Source organism: Xiphophorus couchianus, chromosome 21, assembly GCF_001444195.1.
Source record: "Xiphophorus couchianus chromosome 21, X_couchianus-1.0, whole genome shotgun sequence".
Classification (NCBI taxonomy): Eukaryota; Metazoa; Chordata; class Actinopteri; order Cyprinodontiformes; family Poeciliidae; genus Xiphophorus; species Xiphophorus couchianus.
The window spans coordinates 4,101,995-4,125,548 of NC_040248.1; the positions used below are offsets into that span (position 1 = coordinate 4,101,995).

Genomic DNA, 23,554 nt, shown 5'->3' on the forward strand with positions numbered 1-23,554 from the left:
GAGGAGAAGCAGCTTTCAGCATCTATGCACCACAAATTTGGAACAAACTTCCAGAAAACTGTAAAACAGCTGAAACACTGACTTCCTTTAAATCTCAACTAAAAACCCACCTGTTTAGAATTGTATTTGAAACGTAATCAATTACAAATTTATGGATGGAACTTGACTTAATGCTTTGTTTTGATTATTGATTCTATATTGCATTGTGTTTCTGTGTTTGTAATGATGTAAAGCACTTTGAAATGTCTTGCTGCTGAAATGTGCTATACAAATAAAATTTGATTGATTGATTGATTGATCTACCATAACAAGCTTAAAGTCTTAGCCTTCAGTATCTTGTTTCTTGTAGCTGACTTTAAAGTCATGCCCATCGTGTTAGGACAGGCTTTATGTACAGTTTGGCTTTTTTTTTTTCCAGTGTTTGACATCTAATAAAAATGTACTGTAGCTATTTGTACTTGGATGGTAAAAGAAATTTTAAATTGAAATCAGATTTCTGAAATGAAAAGTTGCTTAAATACTATGTAGTGTAAGATTTTTGACCACAAGAAAGTAGAAATTGTTTTGCAAGTGTTTTGGAGATATACAGTACTTTTACATTTTAATTAAATTGGCTCATTCTGTACATTGGATCCCTGCTTATTTGTGGTTCAGTATTTGTACAGTTAACCTATTTGTATTTTTTGTATTCAGGATATCTAAAATTTTCAAATGAAAATGCAGCTGGAATACCTTGGTTCAACGCTACTTGACACTATAGGACCATTTATTGCTGATTAAGTGGGAAAACAAGAATTTAGCTTGTGCAGTAGTACTAACATAGTTTCCATAGAGATTATTAATGCTTACGAGGGGATATTTGATGTTTGAACTATTAAAGTAGCCAGAAGCGTTTTAAGAGGGGCTTTCAAATATTCATAGATTTCAGCCATTCATCTGTGGCTTTGTCCCTAAGCCATGCAAATATCGGCCGTTCTCAGTATTCTGAATCCATCTGTCTGTCCATCAGTTTTCCAAACCAGTTTTGTAATGTTCAAGAAGAAAGTATTTCTCAGAATTTCAGACCACATGTTGAACAATTTTGACTTAGGAATTAATGTTCCCAGCTGGTGTTCTTGGTATGTGAGATTTATTATTTTAATTCTGGAAGGATTTTGTTGTGATTTATAGCAGCCTTGTTAAGAATTGTCTCCTCGTATTGTGCTTATCAAATGTCCTTGCATCTGACATACTTTAAAAGATACCTACAATGTTCACACAGTGAAGTAAATACTCTTGAAAATGTTATTTTGATGAAATATCATCCCTAAGTGGCAGCCATTGTACAAAAAAATTATTTAGACATCAGTTTATTCACTTGAATACAACAAATTTCATCATTAATTTACAAATACATTCTCTTACAACACTTACTATATGAGTGAAAAGAAAAATCTTGAGTCAAACTGCCTCTTCCTCAATAGTTACAAAAGAAAATGTTGTGCACGTATAAATTAAATTAACATTATGAGGTGCAAACAGATCATTCTCATTTTAACTCAAAAGTGTTTAAGACTTAAGCATTTTTTCTCATAAAGTGTTTTGAATTGATTCATGGTAGAAAATTTTTCAACTCATCGTTCAAAAAATCCATCATTTTACTCCATGCTCTGAAATGCACATTTGTTTTAAAGCAGTATGCACAGTTTTGCTATTGAAATTATATTTCCTTCTGTTATTTCTGTCACTTGAGCTTCAGGCTGAACTTTTGTAAATTAATTACCAATAGTCTCTTTCTATCTTTAAACATAATAGGATTTTTAAACTAGCCAAATCACTTAGTTTCAAGATATTTGATTGAATAAACCATAGATTAGTTTGTTCTCTTGCATTCATTTTTATATAGAATTCTCATAGCTTTCTTTTGTGCCATAAACAAAGGTTTAGTGTTGTTTTATTTTTTCTGCAGCCCCTGAACTATGAGAGAAAGAAGACCTACACGTTACACATTGAAGGAATGAATACACATGTGGATCCACGGTTTTCCTACCTTGGTGCTTTCAAAGACACGGCTACCCTTAAAATCACAGTGGGCGATGTGGACGAAGCTCCCGTCTTTTCTATGGATTATTATATCTTGGATGTTTACGAGAACTCACCGAGTGGAACTGAAGTGGGATCGGTTACGGCTCGAGATCCAGACAGCAGGAACAGTCCTGTAAGGTAGGAGACTCAATCACATTAAATCTGAATGTACAGTCTGAGCAAAAAAGTTCTGAAAAATTGATTGTTTGTTCCTTTAGACTTGCAAACTGCAAATGCAAAGAAAGCCCAGCCTTGATAAAGCAGTTAGGTTATTTTGAGGCTCAGCACCTTTTCTGCTGACTTGCAGCAGATAAACAGTATTTGGGTGATTTGATTCTATCTTAAATCAAAAGGTGTTTTGTATTTGGAGATTGGAGAACCTGTGAATCAAACAGATTATTTTTTATCTCAAAAATTGTTTTATATTTTCAAAGCTCACATTTGTGTGAGCTTTATATTTTTCAAAGCTCACATAAATATATATTTGTCCATTACATTTTCAGTCATGGACAAAGTTTTTAAAAACCCCAGCTCGCCAGAATATGTATACATTCTCAAATACAAATATGGGTACACAATATGTATATGCACATCATAACAGTGTAAACATTTACAATTTAACATGTTAAGGCTCTTTGAAAGCTCACTTTAAGAAGCACTTCATTTGAGATCATCATTCGGTTTATTCCACATATTGACACTGAAACACATCCGAATTTTACTTGACTTTTCTCTTTAGCATGTTCAGATAGTAAACAAACCTCATAAATTATATTTACTGTCTTTTATCTTAATAATTTCCGAATACAGAATTATTCATTAAGGCCTTGTACATAAAAGTATAAAGCATTAGAGTTGTTTACATATTCAATGACTTTAGATTTTAAAATATTACTTTGATTTAAAAGTTAATTAGTTGGTTCCTGATATTCCGCTTTTTTAATAAGCCTAATAGCTTTTTTTTGTAGCTTATCTAAGATGTCAATAGACGTTTTATTCTCTTCAGTTTTGCAAGGTGTTCTGCATCAATTGTTCTCCGGATGATGAATTTGGCAAAATTCAGAAAAGTAAAAAACAACTGTCTTCCTTGGAAAAACTTTTCTATTTTCTGAAAATCATTTAAAAAAAATAGAAAATAGGTGTGACACAGTACCTGACAGTTTCATCGTCCTTTGATAGTCTACTACTGTACGCCATGTTTTCAGTGACTTTGACATTAAAATTGTACTTTCTCCTCAACACTGTGCTACTCTTTGTATTTTTTGATAAATTCAAGCTTGTGACATCATTGTGGCATAGCATAGGATGTTCTTTTTGACAGATTCTAAATTTGTCATTGTTTTTCAGTGAAGTAAAACTTGCAATGTTATAAAAAATATTCTTTACTGTTACATTCCCTTTTATTTAACTTTCAGAACATTCTGAGGGTTCACAGGGAGTTTTGCAGTGTTCCCTGTAAATCATGTTAGTTTTTTGACTTCACCAGGTATCGGCTTATTTTTCCTGCAAGCTTGAGAAGTAACCTGAGGCAAGACAATTACTCTGCACATTTATATGCACTCTAAACAGATGCTTGTATGCTGGTGGGAAATGGGGGTAGGAAAAAATAAAAATTCATACTAGCCTTAGGCAGCGTGCTGAACAGGTGCCTTGTTCCTTGGCATTACACTACAGCAACTACAGCGCATGTAATGATTTGAATTTGCTCCATGTTCTTGGCAAAATTAATGGAATAGTTGTGAACCTGATACTCCTTAAGAGGTAATGCATTGGTCTTATATCAGTAAGAAACAGTCTCATGTTGTTGCAGCGTGTAATGGGATATTATTTGGTATATTTGGCATGTGCTGCAGTGGCCAGAGGGTCCATAAAAAGCACTTAAGATTTATGACCAGAAAGACATAACCAGTTGGTGGTTGATGTATCATTGGGTTATTTGCAAGAAAATATACCCACTGTCATTCCACAATGGGATTCTCTTGATTATTCGATTGCTGCAGCAGAAAATAGCAACGTCAAAACTTTGCTTCAAGAAGTGTTCGCCATCCTCCCTGCTCCTGGTGTTGCTTCACAGCATTTGTGTCAAAGTCAAGCCTGCGGGCCAAATTCTGCCTGCAGTGTAATCCTAATTGACCTTCACATTATTTCTAAGAGTCTATTACAGCTAGTTTACTAATGGACAGCTTAAAAGTAATATTGCAAATCTCAGAAAGCTCTGCTGGTACAGGGTAGAGTCTACCAAAAATGGTCAAGCAAAAGTTGGAAAGCAGAAGCTTTCTGGAGCAGTGGGAAGCCATCTACAGTGGACACCCAGTATTTACAGGAATTTGGAACCACAGAGACAAACCAATAATTAAAATGAATAGTTAATAACACCAAATTTTGTATTAATACTCACAGTGGAGACTGTCTTAGCAGAGCTATTTACAGCTCTTGGGGGCGCAGTCAAGTCAACAGCATGGAAAACAAATGGCTCTTGTTGGATTGGCTGCTTATCAAATTCCAGCCAATAGCATGATATTACATTTGCTCCATAAAAAGCAGATTTGATTGAAAGATACCACAGAAAAATCTGCCATTGGGTGAATTCAGAAATACTGTAATGGGAACATTCAAGGGTTCACTGGATCTGTTCATTAAGGTAAAAGACAGGATGCACCGATCCACTCTTTCACTTCACATACCACCACGATAGCAGGGGTTTAGCATAACTTAAAACCTGAAATGTTTCTTTTTTTAACATGGACATAAATGTACTGAATTACAAACTTATTTGTATTGAATACACCAAATACACCAATAGATTCAGAAGCTTGGTCAAACATGCAAAACCAATCCAACTTTAATTTGTTCAGGCAAAAAAACTGAAACTGACAAAGACAATAGTTTTAGTAAAATATGCCTGAAATAAACTACAAAAAAACTATTAAATTGTTCAGAAAGTAACTATAAAGGAATTATAAATATAATGTAAAATAAGTAATAAAGCATGATGTCGCTCAAAGCACAAGGTATAGAATCAGACTGCATAGATCTGCCCTTATGGACTGGGCACATTGTCATGATACCCAATCTAAATAAATATATTTTAAAATATCAGGACTGATACAGACATTAATATCGGATTGGTGCGTCTCTAGTAAAGGAGAGGCCTGTTTTTCCTGTGTGTGGAGTTAATGTAGCTGTAACTGAAATGTATTCTATCTTTTTTAATAGATATCAAGGAAGGCTTTCCGATTTGTCTTCATTTCGGCACACTGTTCTTTTGAGATTGATACTCTTGCTCTACAGTAAGAAATAACTTGACTTTAATGCAACTTTTGTGGCACCTTTCACCTTTATATACAGGAATCATAAGGGAAACGCAGAAAACCAGAAGGGTGGAAGAAGGTATTATGGTCAGGAGTTGACCCCATATAGTAACCTCCGCATATGTGGCACCTGTTGTACCCACCACAACATGCCCCTCCTTAATGCAAGATTTTTTAAAATAATACACATTAACAAGCACAGGAGTAAAGCTTGTATCTTGTGGCAAAATGTTGTAAATATAAACAGCCTAGCAGCCACAGGAGTCCAGCGGGACGCTGTTGTCGGCCAAAAAACTTCCTGGAGCTGTTTGGTAGTCTGTGTCGCACACGCTGTGGTAGAGGATGTTTCTGAAATGCTGAGGGCAGTCAAAGTGTATGACAGGTAGCATGACAGTCAGCTAGTGGCACCATCAGCCAAGTCAGGCATTTATGAGCTGTCGTAACACTAAGAAATCACAACTATGTGAAGCAACAAGTGGAAGCCTCTGTACCAGGCGGTTAACTCCCACTTCCATTAAACAAAGAGCATTTTATCACGCTGAGTTCAAACATGTTTGAGGGTGTTTTTGACAGATCATTCCTTCTGTAACTGATAGGCAGCTTGGGACATATAAAAGGAAAACGTCATGGAGGCATAAAGGGAAAAGGCAGGGATCGTAAGATCAGCATAGTCTAGTTTAAGGCTCTGGCAGCACTCAAAAATGTCACAATTTCATGTTTCTTCAGTACCAAAATGTGCTAATTGCTACTAGTGTTTTTTTATTCATAGTTTAAATTTATTTTGCATATACAGTAGACATGTGTTGGGATGATATTTCCATAGCAAATAAAAAAAAAAGATAACTATCACGTTTAAAAATATTATCTAAGATGACTACAAGTTTCACGTTTCTCAAAACTTTGGCTTGGTTTTCTCTGAAGTTTAAAGAATTCCAGAGTTATAATATCGGACGGTAATGTCAGGGTTCATGAGGGGAAAAAATAAAGTAAGGAAAGTTTCAGAAAGCGCCTGGGCATTCATCAAACTAAACCGGAACATCAGAGAAGGATCAGGAATACTGTGGGTCAAATAAGGCTGTTTATTGATTTGGAACCACTTAAATATCTGCTTTGTTGTTCTGCCAACTTAGTTCCTGTCTTGACTGGAAGGAGAGTGACTTTGGCTTCAGCATTGGTTCGCTGAACCATATCAATCATTAAATGTTTGATTTGAAGTCGCTCCTTATGAGAAAAGTTACCTGACCTCCCCTGGCTTTTGCTTTTGTGTTACCCGGAGCTGCCTCCCTTTGGATTTGGAGCAGCAGTAAATATAACAAATATATAACAATATAACAAAAATGTCGAAGAAGTACAGATAAAAGAAAACTGTTTTCAGGAACTTCATATTAAAGTAAGGAAAACAACGCTGAGAAAAACATTTCGTCTGCCACCAAAATGGGTACAGTTTACCAGTCTTGGTTTCAGATTATTTTGTAAAACCCCCTGCTGTTTGTGTTCTCTGTCTCTCTCTGCTTCTCACTAAGTCGGGACACACAGGTCAGCTGCTGCGAGTCCTGGAGCTACAAAACTGTTTAATCAGGAAAGAATATGTGACTATGTTACATTGTACAACCAATTACAAAAATTACATTTATTATTCAGATATAGAAAGTTGTTTAAACTAAAGAGAGAGCAGAAAAGCCGAACCATGGTTTCGTTCACGCCGAGTTTACGTGCAGCGGCTCTTTTCCCGTCCTGTACTGCCAGATCGATAGTCCTCAACTTAAAAGCTGCATCATATGAGTTTGAAGAAATGTTTCCGTCGTGTCTGCTGCTAGCATGTGCTTGTTCTAAACAAAAATCAGCACTTTGTTCCTTGTTTTCCAATTTTGACTTCCAATGATTGACTTTCTGCTAAAGAACCCCCTGGCGGTTGAAGAAAAAAACACCGAAAAGCCTCACCGGGCTACAAGCTGCATGGTTCAAAGTGTAGGAAAAACGTAGCGGCTTATAGTCCAAAGATACAATAATTGGAGAACTAAGCAGTCGTTTATGGCCAGTTTTCAATGTCCTGTTCTGTGAAGCTTTGATCTACCACTAGCACTTTTGCTGATTCAAATTTATTTCTCTTTTTAAAAAAATAGACCATAAATAATATTCAAAGTATTATTTTCAATCATTCCTCTTACGAACATTAATCTGTTTATGTTATGAGCAATTTTACCAGTATTTGTAAACAAAGGCAAAATTATTTGGACTTTTTGACATATTAAGTAGTGCTGTCGGTTAGCATTAGTAACTGTACAGTACTCTTTCACGTCAGCATGTTTCTGTTGACCATAACTAAATTGTTTGTGAAAAATTTATTTATTTGTAGATTTATGTAGTCTGAGATATAACTATATTAATACACTACAGTTTATTATTACAGCAGTAAATATCTGCTGTAATAATTATTACTACTGTATTATTACAGCAGTAATAATAAATTGTATTATTATCAATAATAACTCAGTGTATTATTATTATAAATAATAATAATAATAATAATAATAATAATCGTATTATTAGAAATAATAATACGTTATTATTATTATTATTATTATTATTATAACAATATAATAGTATTGTGTCTCTGAATTGTACAATAAACTGTATAATAATAATAATAATACAGTTTATTATTATTATAATAAACTGTAATAAGCAGTTTATTAATTACTATTAATAAACTGTATTTATTACTAAATATTGACTGAAATATTCAGAAAATACGTACCACTTCATTCGATGTCATCCACTTAAAACATTTGCATAACATGAAATGAGAAACGTTTATATCTGGTCATTGCCGAGGCATTTCAATGGACCTTTTTCCTAAAGATTTTAGATGTGGTCTATATACATTTTATATTGTGTCTCTGAGGTGCAGTGCTAATGACAATTTTTTTTTTTTTTAAATCCCCAAAAATCTATGGCAACATGGCTTAGTTATTATGCAAAATTCACATTTTGTACATTTTTGTTCTTTCATTTGGGTTTCTGCTACTTCTAAACACAGTCCAAACGCTTAAAAACACCACCCGGCTGGTTTTTGCCGACAAGTTCATGTTTTTTGGGGTCAATAACAGATTTACGCCCCAAATTGATGATTACACGAAGCTGGTTTTGGTTTGCAGCTTTCACCACAAAACATTTCTGCTTGGTTGAATCTCACAGCATTTGATATCCACTGTTGTTTCTGTCTCACTTTTTATCTCTGTTGTAGTAAAATTAGCTGCCATTTCTGCCTGTTTTATTGAGTGGGCGGCAGCATCACAAGATGTAGTGAGGGAGAAAACTTGCAAGTGAATAAAGAAAAAAGCAGCAAACAGAAAATATATAGAATTATTTTGCAAGAGTTGACTGTAAGAGGACATGTGAAACCCTCGGCCCAGCTCTGAATAAAGATATAATGTTTTATCATTTCTGTTGTTGTTTTGCTACCCTAACCTTTGACCTCTTTTTATTGAAGAGATAGAAAAAAAACCCTACAGGACTAACGGTGCCATGTGTTTGTGGGTCAAAAGCTGGATTAGTATTAGGCCTTTAGGACATTTACTTTGTATCTGTCCTTTACTGAATCTCCTAACCTGTGCCTGTGAGGATGAAATGCATGAATGTGGAAGGTTTAAGTCCATACACATATTTTTTCTGCTTTATCTCCCCTTTTTTTTATAAAGATATTTTCTTTCAGAGGAGAAATAAATTCAAACAGTTCTGCTCGCTGTCAGATAAACCTTTGCCGTGTGTATATCTCTTTTCACTCAGACTGCAGACCTCCTTTTGTTTTCTGTCTGTGCCTCAAAGAAACACAATGACTTGCAGAATCACAGCGTCTCATTGTTTACAATTTATCTACTTTGTCTGTCTGTTTTCAGCATCTGACTTGAAATCCATTAATGTGTAGGACAAGCTATAAAAACCCTCTCAGAGAATAAGGGGTAAAACCAAAGTCCATAAAATGCAGGGACTGACTGGCTTTTTCTCCTTTATCTCAGTTTGCTCTCCAGAGCAGCCGAGTCCTGATAGGTGGGTTATGAAGTGCGCACATGAACCAACTTTCTGAAAATCATTTTATACGCAAATTCAGCTGCCGGTTTGGTGATTTTTATCAGACAATGTCTCGTTTGTACAATCAGTCACTGCTGAGTTTTGCGATGTCTCTAAGGAAGGAGGGTGTATTTCATTTCCGATACTATTTTAGGCCTGTTTAAAATCCTGAAAACAAAAACAGAGAATACAAAGTAAGCATGACTTCAGTGAGAAATTGGTGAAACCCATTGAACTTTTACACAGTTTCACAGTATAATAATGAAGAAAAAAAAGAAATTTTACAAAGAAAAACAAACTGTTGTCCAGAATTTCACAGCTGTGGAGCTGTGCAGTTTCTGAATCTATTTTATACATCAACTGCACACTCTTTTGTATTCATATATTACATAAAATCTATATAAAATACATAAAGATTTTAGGTGTGAAATGTTTAAGGGGTGTGAATGTTTTTGCAAGGTTCTGTCTTAGAGGTCGGAGGGTTGAACTGAAGCAGTTATTAAAACTCAAACTTTTCTTGTTTCATGTTCCAGAAGCTGTTAGCATTTGTCTCTGTAAATATGGCCGCTGAAAATTTCCTTACATGTTAATAATGTCTATGTTTGCTCATAACGTGGAGCAGCAAATGCTCCTCTAGATTCACACATGCCTTGGACAACTCCACACGTTGTGTTTAAACAACATTTTTATATTCCACGTGTTTAGGTTTCCTGCAGTCTTAAAGCAAAGCCCATTTCTCTGAGTTAAGATCAAATCATTTGTGCGTCTGGTTGTGCTGTTGAGCTCATTCACTTCACCTGACTTTTACTGCGTCTGTGAAATGCCCTGTGGTCGTTGTGGCCTTTTAAAAACGGATGGAGGCTGATGGTGAACGCTGTGTGACAACGGGACAGTATAATTGCCTGAGACCACAGATATTTGTTTTGTTGAGTGAGACCATTGTCAGGCAGTAGAGCTGCCCAGCTCAACATGCATTTTATATGTTGTTTGTTAAAGCTTTTACCAGTCAACACTGATTTTAGCCAATTCTGATTTCACTTTTAAAACTTTACCTTCTTACTGCTTCAATGTAGGCTGCATACTTTTATTGTATGTATTAAAATGTATAAACTATAACATAAAATAACTGTTTGGACTTTTCTTGCCAAAGTCTAAATTAAGGAGAAATGTTACATTTTAATGTAGCACAAGCAATGAATAAAATATTTAGTACATTAAACCACCTTTATATCTGGAATCCATGGATACATCAAACCCCCCTCTAAAAATGCATGTAGCTACTAAAATAGGTCTATTTTACCAGTTTAAACACCAACTACACCTGAATATGCATAAATACACACAGAGGAAACCCTATTAGAAGCTAACATCTACCGTCTTCCTTATCTCTATGGAGGCACAGCCAATCAGCACCAACAAAAATAAATGGCGCTCCTGGATTGGCTGCTTTGCAGACAGCAGCCAATAGCATGTCAAGCAGCTTTGCACCAAAGTGTTTCAGGACTTGTCCAGCACAACGCCATAAAATTAATGAGGAGTTCTCCCTGTATCAGAGGTGCATGAGGAAAATGTGAGACCATGTGTAAAAATATAAAGCTGTGAGACGTTTTAACAGTTACTTTCATGTACCGCCAGTTTTAAAGTCACCTCACAGCATCTGCATGAGTTTACGTTTGGCCTTGGACTTTCTTTTCTTAAACCTCAGCCACTCATTGGTGGGTTAATTGATCTGTTTTTGGATATTGTAATGTTTCAGGGTCCAGTTCTGCTTTCTCTGCAGAGAGTTTCACGTTTCTCCCCCAAACAGCCTTTGATAGGTGGATATATTCATGCAGGAAAACGTTTCCACTCATCTGACCAATATCAGAGAAGCTGAAAAGACCATATTTTAATTAAATGATTGTAGGTCCTCAATTAGAATATTCATGTTTGTTCGTGTATTTTGATAATTAGTTAAACAAGGTTATTTTTGATGCTTACTTATAAATTAATTATTTTTTTTATGAGATGAAAATAACCACTGAAAAGAAAAAAGAAAAAAGTTTGTTTCTCATATGTTCCAGATAGTATCTCATGTCCATGAGAGAATAATGGGAAATTACATGAGATATATCATTTAATTTTTTTTCTGTGAGTTTTTGGATAACATCATGAGATATGTTTGGTGTTTTCAGAAAGTTGGATTTTATTTTTCCATGGCCATTTTCTTTAATGGTCTGAATTTGTGACATCACTTGGTTGACTACAAAGAGTATCTGGTGTCTGATATTCATGTGTTTGAGAGATTTTTTTGTTTTTGTTTTTAATCAAACCAGAGACGTAACGAAGTGTCTTAACATTACTGTGCTTCGCTAAATATCTATAAAACTCCAAATTATAGAAAGGTGTTTGATTCAGATTTTTAATAACACTATATATGTAATAATAAATGAGATTTTGTTACTATCTTAACAGATTATTGTTGAAGTATTAGGAATTTAATTGAATGTTTAATGAAAGCACAGAAGAGAGCAATCATAGCAGTAATCATAGACATTTTGGTTCTAATTAAACACAACTTTATTAGATTTTTAGTTTGTGTAAATACTTTCATACTATGAACTTATGGTAATTTTATTCAGTAGTCATATTGTCTGGGCTCGCCTCTTTGTCAAACCTTTCAACCTGAGACTGAGAGTAGTAAACTCTGGAAGGGACCCGGGCATTCAACTAGATATTTCTGAGATAAATCAAACAGAGAGATTTGTTTGGTTTTAATGAGCATTATTAGTCACTGTGTATAATTTAATATCATCAGCAGCTCTAAGGACCTAATTGCCAGAGGTAATGAGTCAAAGAAAGCACAACTATGCCACCTAAAACCTTTAATATATTTATATATATGTATCAGTGACGTGCGGTGAGGTTCATAGCTGGTGAGGCACTGACTTCATCATAATCAGATTTTCAAATACAGACCCCCTGCATGTTATTGTTTACATAAGGAAATTTTGCGCATGTGGACAACGCTGGAGGTCAAAAAGACTATTCTTTGACCTCCAGCCTCCCCTGATCGCACATCACTGATATGTACGTGTATGTATTTTGCACTTTTGTACATATATTTACACTCAAATTAATCTGTGTGCGCCTCCTTTTTTATCTTTGGGACAATGATTGCCTGATGCTTATGTACACCTAAATGCTTTTTAATTCAGTACCTGAAAATGCATTTATCTTTTTGACAGATATTACTTGGACAGCAAAGAGGACGGAGTAAGATACTTCCGAATTGATGAAAGCAGTGGAGTCATACGTACAACACAACCGCTGGATAGAGAAGACATACCTTGGCACAACATCACTGTAATGGCCTCGGAGGTTGGTAGGTACCCAGGTGTACAAAAAGCATATTGCACTGACTTACTTATAAACATCTGGGCTAGAAATTGGCTGATATTTCCTAAGAACAGCTTTATTCTTCCTTTAACCATCTTAACCACCTTAACTCCTGTTTAGCTTCCTTCACAATGGATTAAATACCCTGTAATCTTTAGGATATTCATGTTGGAGTTCCCCTACTGCTTTTCAAATTGAATCTCTACTATTGGTGCCAGATTTTACCAAAAATCTTTGCTGAAATTCTTAAGAATCTCCTCATGAATTTTGAGGTGGTTTCTGCACCTCTGCCATCAGTTTTAGCAAAACCTTTAGCAGGAAGGAAATGATGCTTCTGCTACTTAATGTTCCTTTCTTAGCTTGGTGAGTAAGAATAAAAAAATACACACAAATATACCCCCAAATGATTGATGATCTCACAATAGCAACTGTTTCTGGAGACCCTACATTTATCCTGATGGTTGTCCTGAGAACTGAAAATGAAAATAAGCAAAATGAGCAGGGATGAAAATGAGTTTTGAAGGATGACTAGGCTAGGTGATTACTACACGTTTTTCTATTTCCCATGCAGTTTAGATTTTTTTTCTTCAGAGATGCTTTCAAATGGTTGGGAAATTCTTTACCATGGCAGCATGATTTAGATAGAAACAATTAAGTGGAAAAAGGCCCTGCCTATTGCTCTGCCTCTTTTTTCTCTCTCCCTCTAGATAACAGGACACCCTGAGGGGATCGTATAGTCAGAGGGCAGCACGGGTTCAAATTCATAGAGAGTAACACAGGAGTCAGAATCAATATCAATAAAAGAGGGGATCCATAAAAAGCAATGAGTACATGAATCAGCAGCACACATGCTCCCCTCAGCTACAGAATCAAATCTGTTGCACATCGTATAAGTACAGAGCACTTGGTAGTGTTTGTGTTATTTAAAGACACTCTAGTTAGATTGCATGTTAGATTCTTTCCACCATCTTTGGAAAGAACATACTTAATCATACCATAATCAGCTCCCCATGAACACCTGTTGTGACCTGTTTTCACATGTTAATGGAGCATGGCAGGTTTGATTTGTGGACACTCTGGACAGGCGATTCTCGTGGAAGTGATTAAAAAACAATCTAACTGTGGTGCAGTAAAGATGAAAGATGGTTCAATATTTGTGACTGGCCATGACAAAACCAGGAACAAGTCTCCCCGGGAGCATATTGAGTTATTTACGGATTCTGAAAGTGGCGGGTTTAAACCTTCTCATGAAGTCAAACACACAGAAATGAAAATAAAATGAAATAGAAGATTCAAAACATCCATTTTTGAAAATACACATTTTTCTAAGAACAAGTCATTTTACCCTTAAAATAGTTTGTATTAGTGAAATTCACAAAAAAGTAGAATCATCCATATTAACCAAAATGAATATTTATTCCAAAAATGGCTGACTTTTCATTAAATATGTAATATTAAAATGTAAATGTCAAATATGTAGTTCAACAGATGTGACTTGTCTTATCTAGAAAGAAATGTATATTTTTAGAGGTTTTTAGGTTTTCTTCCATTTTCCAACGAAGCTGAAAACGACCGTCTTATATTTTGCAAAAAAGCAAGAAACTCATCATTCTCTCAGTAATTGCTGATCTTTATCTTTTTTGCTTTGATGATTTATTCCTACTTTCATCGTGATGCATCACATATGTTTACATAAACGTCCAGTTGTAAATGAAATCGCATTGTATAGTTCACATATTTATGAAGATATAAGGTAAAGAATGTATTGGGTTGATTTAATTTGCACATTGTTTATATTGCATTTAAATATGTTGGAGTACTTTTCTCTTGGATTGCGTATAAAATTGAACCAGTCTCTATTGTTAAAATGTCCTTTCCTAATCTGGCAACTAATTAAATCAATGAAGCCCCCTAACCTCCGGTGAGTTGGATAATTTGTAATCACAATTAGGCAAATCTCCAGCCAATGGTCATGCATGCTAATGTTTCTTTACCTCTTCATCTCTCTTTAGTGTTCAGCAATATAAGCCTAGACACAGTAATATTGCTACATAAAGCTTTATGTAGCAAACTGCAAGACTGTTTGCTTTATGTTGCAAACTGTCTTGCAGAAGTTAGAAGTTCATAGAGAAAGCCAAAAGCGAAAAAGGAATTGGAGAGTTTAAATTTAGGTCATTGCTAAAGAAGATGCTGGTTCACAGAGTCTTGTATTCAGGCATGTTATTGGAAAGTTGAATCACAGAAAATCCTATTGTGAAAAAAGATGCAGAAGCAGCAGGAATAATCATGGGTTGGAGAAAATTGCAAAGCAAAATTCCTTTTTGAGTTTGAGGGGGATTCACAATGCTTGCAGTTTTACCTTGAATAAATTATTGACACATTTAATTTTGATATTGAAGAACATTGAATTTATTTCAATCTAAAATAAAAATGTAAATATATAATATTTAATTTATTTTCCTCTTTTATTTGTTACGTTTGTGTGCAATGTTTCTGGATCCCCATTGCAGACACTGAGCTGTCTGAAAACAGCAGATCCCATTTTAAATATTTATTAGACTTTGCAAAACAAAAAAAAGACAAACACACACAAACACACCCCTTCCTAAAGACAAAATAAAAAGTAAATATGTAGAACTTCCCTTGAGGATTTGAGCACCTGAAGATTGTTTTTTTTCTTGTTAGGAGTATTTTTCGCTGAGCAAACACAGTGTTTCACCTCAGCCCTTCTACTGCACACTTATACCGTAAATCATTATCTCTCCTGGAAGCCACCCAGTAAAAGCACTCTGCAATCCTGGACAGAGGTGCTTCACGGGTCGACAGGCAGCTGCATTCCTCAAGGACCCTTACTACAGGGTCACAGAAAATCCTGCATACTCTGAGTTGTTTAAGCAGTTTGTTTAAGACTACCACAGTATTAAAAAGTGAACTATGCAGTTTATCTGATAATGGTTGACAAACTATTACATAATTTGTGGGCAGCTACTGTAAATTAGTGATAATTGTAGGAGACATTTTTTAAGCCAGGTGAACAACACTACCCAGCAACAAGTAGGGGAGGGGCACTGCTAGGTTAATTTTAGGCTTTCTAACTTTGACCAAAGGTGAGGAATATGCTTCATAACCTTTGAGTTGCTGTCTGTCCTCTGGTGCTCTGCAACAAGTCGATTACTCTATGCATTACACACCAATATATTCAAATTCAAGGTCACATTTGTCAGTCTGGAAAGTGAGAGGTTTACTTTAAGAGCCTTTTCTGAAGGCAGATAAACTGTGACAATTGGTGGAAAATCACTGTAGTTTTTTATGCTTTAAACGTTCAGTAGATATTTCTAAGTAACCAAAGGTCGCTGGCTTATAAGCAAATAATTGAGTGTTTTACTGTGTGTTTATACATTTCATAAAATAGTAACATTCAGATGAGTTTAGAAGCTTTTTTTTAGCCAGTTTCAGGAACAAGTGAGCAAGTGGTGTAGCTGAATTACTTAAACTATAATAAAAAACATTAAAATATTTTTAAAATATGAAAAATTGTCATTTTTCACATTTTTATGCACAACAGCCTCTTAAAAAACACGCAGCAATAAGTTGATCAATTAGTTGTTGCTTTTTGGTGTTTCACAAATGTGCAGTCTCAATTGAGACTGCATCCAGTTTGTTTGGTCAGCCGGTTTTACTGTTGTATGAACTGTACAATGGCTGCTGGAAAAAGACACGTTTTCTGTTGTTGGCTCACTATTTAGAAACCACTTTCTGTTGGCTGTGCAGGAGTCTTTATTTCTGCTTTTCAAGTTTGCAGCCATTTTCACCTGTGATTATAAACATTAAGTCGGGGGGTGGTGGCCAGCAGCAGCTTTTCTGGATTTAAAGAGACAGAATTCATAAACATCTCATTTTGAAATGAGCTCAAAATAGGCAGAACTGACCAGACTGAAATCTGATTATCTAACACTGATTTTGTACAAAAAAAAAATAATGGACATGTTTTGTTTGCACTTGGACCTATCCTAGCATGTTAAAGGAAGCATAATAGGTCACATATAGAGCTTGGACATCCTTTGTTTCCAGTATCTGGACCATACCCAGTCACTGTACCCGTTTTTAAAATGTTTGCAATGAAAGCCTAAATTTGGCTTCTCTCTCTCTCTGCTTACAGACAACCCCAGTCTGCTCAGGCACGTTCCTGTTACCGTGCAGGTGCTGGATATGAACGACAATCCACCAGAAATAGCAACCAACGAGGAAGTCATTGTGTGCGAGAGCTCAAAGCTCGACCAGGTGAGTGTCTGGAACCCATCTGGGGAAGGAAAAAAATGCTAAACACTCCTTTACAGTTTTTCTCCCTATCTCTGGCCTCACATGTTCAAAACTTCCTTGAACTCAAACGAAGAAAGTGTGGAGAGCTGCACATTAACCGCAGCCATTTCCCTGACCGCACCTCTTTGTGCTGAACTCTTGTTTCCCTCAGCAATTTTTGAGTTGCTCAGCGAGACCAGAGCTGTAGAGACGGTGCTGCAGAGAGGCTGCTTAATCATCCCTTATACAAAATGAGTATCTCAGCAGCAAACCATGACAGCTCTAAATCGAAGCTTGTTCCAATTTGCTCACAGTAGTCTTTGATTCATTCAAATTAAGAAGGTTGTTGAGATATAGAGCAATCAGCAGCTCGGAAATGGCTGAAAGTGTGGTTTTGCAAAGGATGATGGAGTAAAGCAGCGAAAGACGCAACTAAATACATTTTTAATAGTTAGGAGCTGGTTCAAGACGAGTCTAAAAGAAATTTTGGATTAAATTTAAATTAAGGTTTGCAAGCTCAGGGTTCCTGGCTCAGAGGATTAAATGGAAAGAATCACAATGGTTTGCAGGCAGTGAAACTTCTGCATTCAGCAGAAAATGTGCATGGGGGAACATTATATTCATTTTGTGGTAATTATTTGGAAATTATCTACATTTACATCAGAAACTGCAACTGAATCAAATAGTTTTTGCAAATCTGAAGAAACTAAATCAAACTATAAAATGCTATTTTAAGGAGCTGCATATGGCTTACTAGACTCCAAAACTCCTCCAACCACCTGAGTTTCAGATGTCATGATTTTAGACTAACTGTGTGTCACTTGATAAATATGAACAACAATGTATCTATACACACTGCCTCCATATTAGACCAAAGTATTTCATAGTCTGAATCCTTCACCAAGCATAGATGTGATGTAAAGAAACTGAACCTCTTTTAGCCTGATAAAGTTCACATTTGACTAATTAAGGGTTAATGTTGTGTATTGGAACCCTAAACTTTTTATGCTGCACAAAAATGGGATGCATTATGAATTGCATACTCTAACATTCGATTTAATTGCAAAACAAACATTAGATGTAATTTTTAAAAGTTCTGCAGATAAACTAAAAGGAACTGACTGTCGGACAAAAATGGTTTGTCATAGGAAATTATTATAAAATTACCAACAGTTTCTAAAGAAAAATGTCATATTTAGGAATAACCAAATTCAGGATGAGGTCAGTCTCTTTCTAATTGTAAGAGATTGTTAAGCCAGATATTTGACTCTCAGTTGTACTAAAAACTTAATTTTAGCATTTTAATTGATGTGACTTAACACATTAAAAAAGTAAAAAAAATATAAAAAACCTTTGCAGTATTAGATAAAACAAAAGAAATAATTAAAGGATAAACTGAGGAAATGGTACATTTGTCATGGAATAAACATTTGGAATAATTAAGACAGTCTTTTTCATGAAGATTTAACAGAAAATATGTAAAAAAATAAATGTGGCAAGCATATGAAACTTAGCTTTGGTTGTTTTTATTCACAAATTATTGCAAAAAAAAAAATCTATAAATACACCCCAGCTGATGATGTTTAGTCTTTGTTCTTGTTCTGTAATGGGAAAGAAGTCAATGCTGCCCTTTATGTTAAATTGATTTTAAAACGATGTAGGAGTAAACGATGTAGGCCTATTCTTCTGGCTGTGCTTTGTACTCTATAATTTATATAATTTCCTATACATTTATTTGTATTTGTTTACAATTACTGTTCAAGTATTTATAGCAATTGAAAAATGAATCCAGGTGTAAAAGTATCAATTACAAAGGTCCACAACTTACAAGCGCGGAGTTATTGGTTGATTTTACAGTCATTGTCGTCATTTAATTATTACCACTGTAAATTTATAGAGTCATAAAACTAATAAAGCCCAATTATCTGCCTAAGAACAGAACTGCATGATGTATCACATCCAAATGAAGTCTCCTTTCAACACCTTTGGGTTTGGGGTTTTATTTCATCTTTTTGAAACTAATCAGTTCATCAACTGCTCCAGGTTGTAAAAAAAATCACCTTGTTGCCACGGTTTCACATTTGAACAACTGTACAGAGGTTAAAAAAAAACAATAAGAGCAAAACTCCTTCCAGCTGCACAGCATCCAAAATCACAATTGTGTAAAAAAACAAGCAAAGCCTCAACTATAAAAGCAAAAACAAATCAGAACCAACATGAGAGATTTTCTCCAATCTGCTGCCACCTTGAGTGGCGCCATTCTAGATTGTTAAATCGAAGCTTCTCTTTTTTTTGAAATCCTAGATGGCGATGCTTCAAGCAAAGTGCTTGAAGCTTTGAAGGAGAATGTTTCATGTGATTTGGGCTGTTCTACTCTCCAGGCATGACAAAAAAAAAGTAAAAATGTTGTAGTAATGATTTGAAAAGTATGTTCATTTTTTTTCTCAGTTGATCCAGACCGTCACAGCAGTGGACAAGGACGACTTTGCCAATGGACAGAGATTCTCTTTTGCTCTGCCAAGCCAACTGCCAGTTAATCCCAACTTCACCCTAAAGGACAACGGAGGTAAATAAAATGATCGTTACCTTTGTCCGTTTTGTTCCCGGGTTTTTGGTCGTCTGCTCGGGTTTTAAGCATTCACCAAGTTGTGCATTCACTCTCGTACCCTTGTGGTGCAGTAAAACCACACGCTTTATAACAAGTGAGCATGGTAAGCATCAGACTCAGTGTGATCCCCTCTGATTGCGTTAAGCAGAGTCACAGAGCTGTGCCGTGTTTGCGCATCGTGTTGTCAAATGGATTACCCCGCTCAGCCGCTCCCTGTCGCCGCCTCCTGTGTATAATATCGAGCCTGCCTGCCTGTGGCCAGCGAGCGGGCGTTGCCATAGAAACCATTTTCAGTGTCAGGTGAGTACCTAGCCCCGGGGTGGTCGGCAATCACAGGGCTTTTATAAGCTCTCAGCCAGAAGATCTCACGGTTACCCACAGAGAAGAGGAGTTCACGGCACTCCGGATGCCATGGAGGAGCATAAAAACAAAGATGAAGGTCACAGTACGAGATAAAGAAAAAAAAATCCCTGATCATACAAGATAGGTCGTTTTATCTCTTTGTCCAATTCCTTCCCATCACATGCCTTTCTTTGCCTCCCTCGAGTTTCTGAGGCAGGGCTTTTCTGCAGACATTCCTCACCTCTTGACCATCAGCGAGTCTCAAGGTGGAACAGAATAAAAGCAAAGCCAAGACTGCAAAGACTCCATGAGAACAAAGAACTACTGGCGTTAAACAAACATATGGTACAAGAAGGTCATTAAGTTCTAGTTTTACTTTTATTAGCCCCAAAAAAACTGAATTCAATGAAACATCAGAAGTGAACGCATGAGTGGGAAAAGTAGGGGAAACGTTCTCTAGTTATGTGGTTTTAATTCTGACCTATCAGTCTGTATAACGTCAACAAATTCCTCAAAGGAAATTATGAATGTTAAACTAATTTGCAAGAGTACAGATTTGACATTTCTATTACAAAAGGAAAACTGAGCCATAATCTAACAGAATGAACAACGTCTTTGAACACAAAGACTTTCCAACAAAACATAATTTAACTGCTTTAATTTAAAAAGGAAAAGAAATAATTTTGTATCTACAGCTAAAATAAAACATTATCACAGTCAAAAGTGTTCTCTATGGCTTTAACTTATCAGCATCTTGATTAAAAACATATCGATTTTTACATAAAGATCCACTCGAATGACAGAACTTGAATGAATCAATGATCATTGTCATATACAGATGACTTATTTATCAATTAATTCCAGCTAAAGAGGTTTAGAAAAATCAAGAATTAAAGTCTACATCAGTGGGAATAAGCAGTGGGATTTTATTGAGCTATTTTATGGTTAATTAGTTTGGGTATTGATGTAGGTAGCTAGCCTGCAGTCCGATGCTTAACACCTGCTGCTCTAGCCCTAGCATGCTAATTGTATTGACCATCCATGCTAACTCACCTTAGTGATGCAGTTTTCCTCTAATTTTCATGCCAATACTTTGCAATTAGCTTATTTTATCTTCTTGTAAACAAAGACACTTGTAGAAGACAATATTGAGTAAAACTTTGAGATCTTATCTATAATCTTTTTAAATGTTGGTATGATGATATTTAGAAGTACTAATATGAAAGAATGTTAATGTATGTGTATTAATCACTTTTCAGATTGGTATTTGTTATAAAAAACATTTGAAATCTTCTCTTTTCTTTTTACTTCATAATTATGCACTGCTTTGCATCACGTGAAATCTGAAAACCATCTGAATCTTTTGGTTGAAACATGAAAAAACATCAACAATTATGAGCTGAATCAAAGGCAACAGAAGTTGCCTCTACTTAAGTTACACATATTTAAAGAGTGATATTTTGTCTTTTCACCATGGGTGTGATAATGATGACTGTGCTGTGAAAGTGACATGCTATTTTTTTTAGTTCTTGTCACCAAATTATTATTAATTTCTTTATGCAGATAGGTTCACAGTTTTCACAGAGTGCTATTAGACAATTGATCACATGTTAACAGTTGTTCAGAGTAAGAATATCTACGAACTTAATGCAATAATATAAAAACTTCTCCCAGGATCATGTATATTTGGTTAGCATTGTTTATTTTGTCAAAGGTTTGTTAATACTTGTTATGTTTACAACTTTCCTGAAGTTTTACCTATTGCAAAATAAGAATCAATTTTTAAATCAACTGAGCTGGTTTACAGTTGATTTACTTGGTTTAATGTATTATCTTTGTTCTGTTGGGATGAGCTGACTGGACAGGGAATGAAAACATTTAAAACATGGACAAGATCTGCTTTAAGTGTATACTGTAAAATAAAATTATCCACCTTTAATACTTTTGTTTTGTAAAATATGTTTTAAAAAAAAAAACTAATTTAAATCCCTGCTGTAATGTATGTTCAAAGCCCACTGAAAGAGGGGCTCTTCTCTTATGAGGGATTAATAACAGATTTTTTTTTATTTAATGCTGTTTTGAGATACAGTGTCTTTAAATTTGTTCTTTACCTCCTGTTGCATGCTAGCCCACAGGCTCTTGTTTTTCTCTGATTAGATTATTTGATATAATCCTATGTGGGATGGGCAGGATTTTCCTGTTTAATTATTTTTCAGTGTAGATAGAGAGAACAAAAGGGTATTTTGCCCAAACTGATGTACATAGTAAAAGCTTGTGTTGTCGGCATATTTCATCCAAAACAGCAACATAGTATACTGGTTTACAAAACTCACAGATTTAGTTTGTTTATATCTCATTAACTTTCAAATAAATACAGTCAATAATACAATTAGGATATTTCCTCCAGATATTGTTTCTGTTTAGCACAACTCTCCTGCTTTTCTTGCCACAGGACTATGAAATAACATGAATATTGGATTTAAAGCAACAGTTCATATATGAGCGAGGAGAACACAAACACTTAATGCTATTGCTAGGAGAGAGTTTGAGCAGGGACTTAAAAAACAGACCATTTTTCTGTCCATTACATGTGTAGCTTTGATTTGATAAAACATTTAGGGTCAAACATATACTGTTGTTTTAATGAATTTTGTATTATCCTCTGATCCCTGAGATCGACTACATGGAAATACAACTATCCTGAATTTTATGACTTAATACATATATATAAAAAAACAAGTATTCATAAAATTAAGATACGGATCCTAAAATTTTACTTTGAAGTGTATTTAAGGTTGTAATGGTGCCATTCACTGATAGAAAATATGAATGATATAAACCTACATAATTTATAAGTATGAAATGAACTTCACACTTACAGAATTTAAATATGCATCAAGTCTGAGTAGAATAGTCTTTGAACGGACCACTGAAATACTCAGAGTTCTGGTATTCAGTGTAGAAATGCATAACTCTTTTAGAAATGGAATGACAGTAAGTGCAGAAACCTACTGCCCTGGACAAAAGGCATAAAAAAGTAACAGACGAGTAAATCATACCTGTGTGAGTGTTGACTCAGCAGAGATAACAATAAATGGGAAAAGTAGACAGGACCATAAATTCAGCACAGCCCTAAAGCCTTTGCAGCCTAAATGGGTTATATTCAGGAATTTTATGTTCCCATTTCAAAGAGATTTCCACTTTAAGCTGATGATGAAAGGGTACTAATTGAAAACTATAAATTTACGGAAAGGAGGGGAAAGAAAATCCCCAAGAAGCAAACACAAAGAAAGAAGACGTTTGATATGAGTTGCCATCTTTGTTCCTCTTGATAAATGTTTTTTTATAAACATTGGCCCCTCAGGACTCATTGCTGTAGGATTTTTGTTCTGAGTACATTCACACCAGTCTTGTTCTGTCCACTTTAATCAAACTCTAGTTCATTTGCCATTATGAGGATTTTCTGCTTATAACTAATAAA

General features: G+C 35.3%; 1 protein-coding gene across 1 annotated transcript in view; it reads left to right on the forward strand.

Annotated features, from left to right (window-relative positions):
• LOC114137074 (cadherin-18) overlaps positions 1–23,554 on the forward strand; it is a 129,199-nt gene that overhangs the window by 77,248 nt on the left and 28,397 nt on the right. The window contains exons 7-10 of the mRNA XM_028005587.1: positions 1,949–2,202; positions 12,674–12,810; positions 16,984–17,105; positions 19,572–19,689. Coding sequence (XP_027861388.1) covers positions 1,949–2,202; positions 12,674–12,810; positions 16,984–17,105; positions 19,572–19,689 — 631 coding nt within the window. The remainder of the gene's footprint in view (positions 1–1,948; positions 2,203–12,673; positions 12,811–16,983; positions 17,106–19,571; positions 19,690–23,554) is intronic.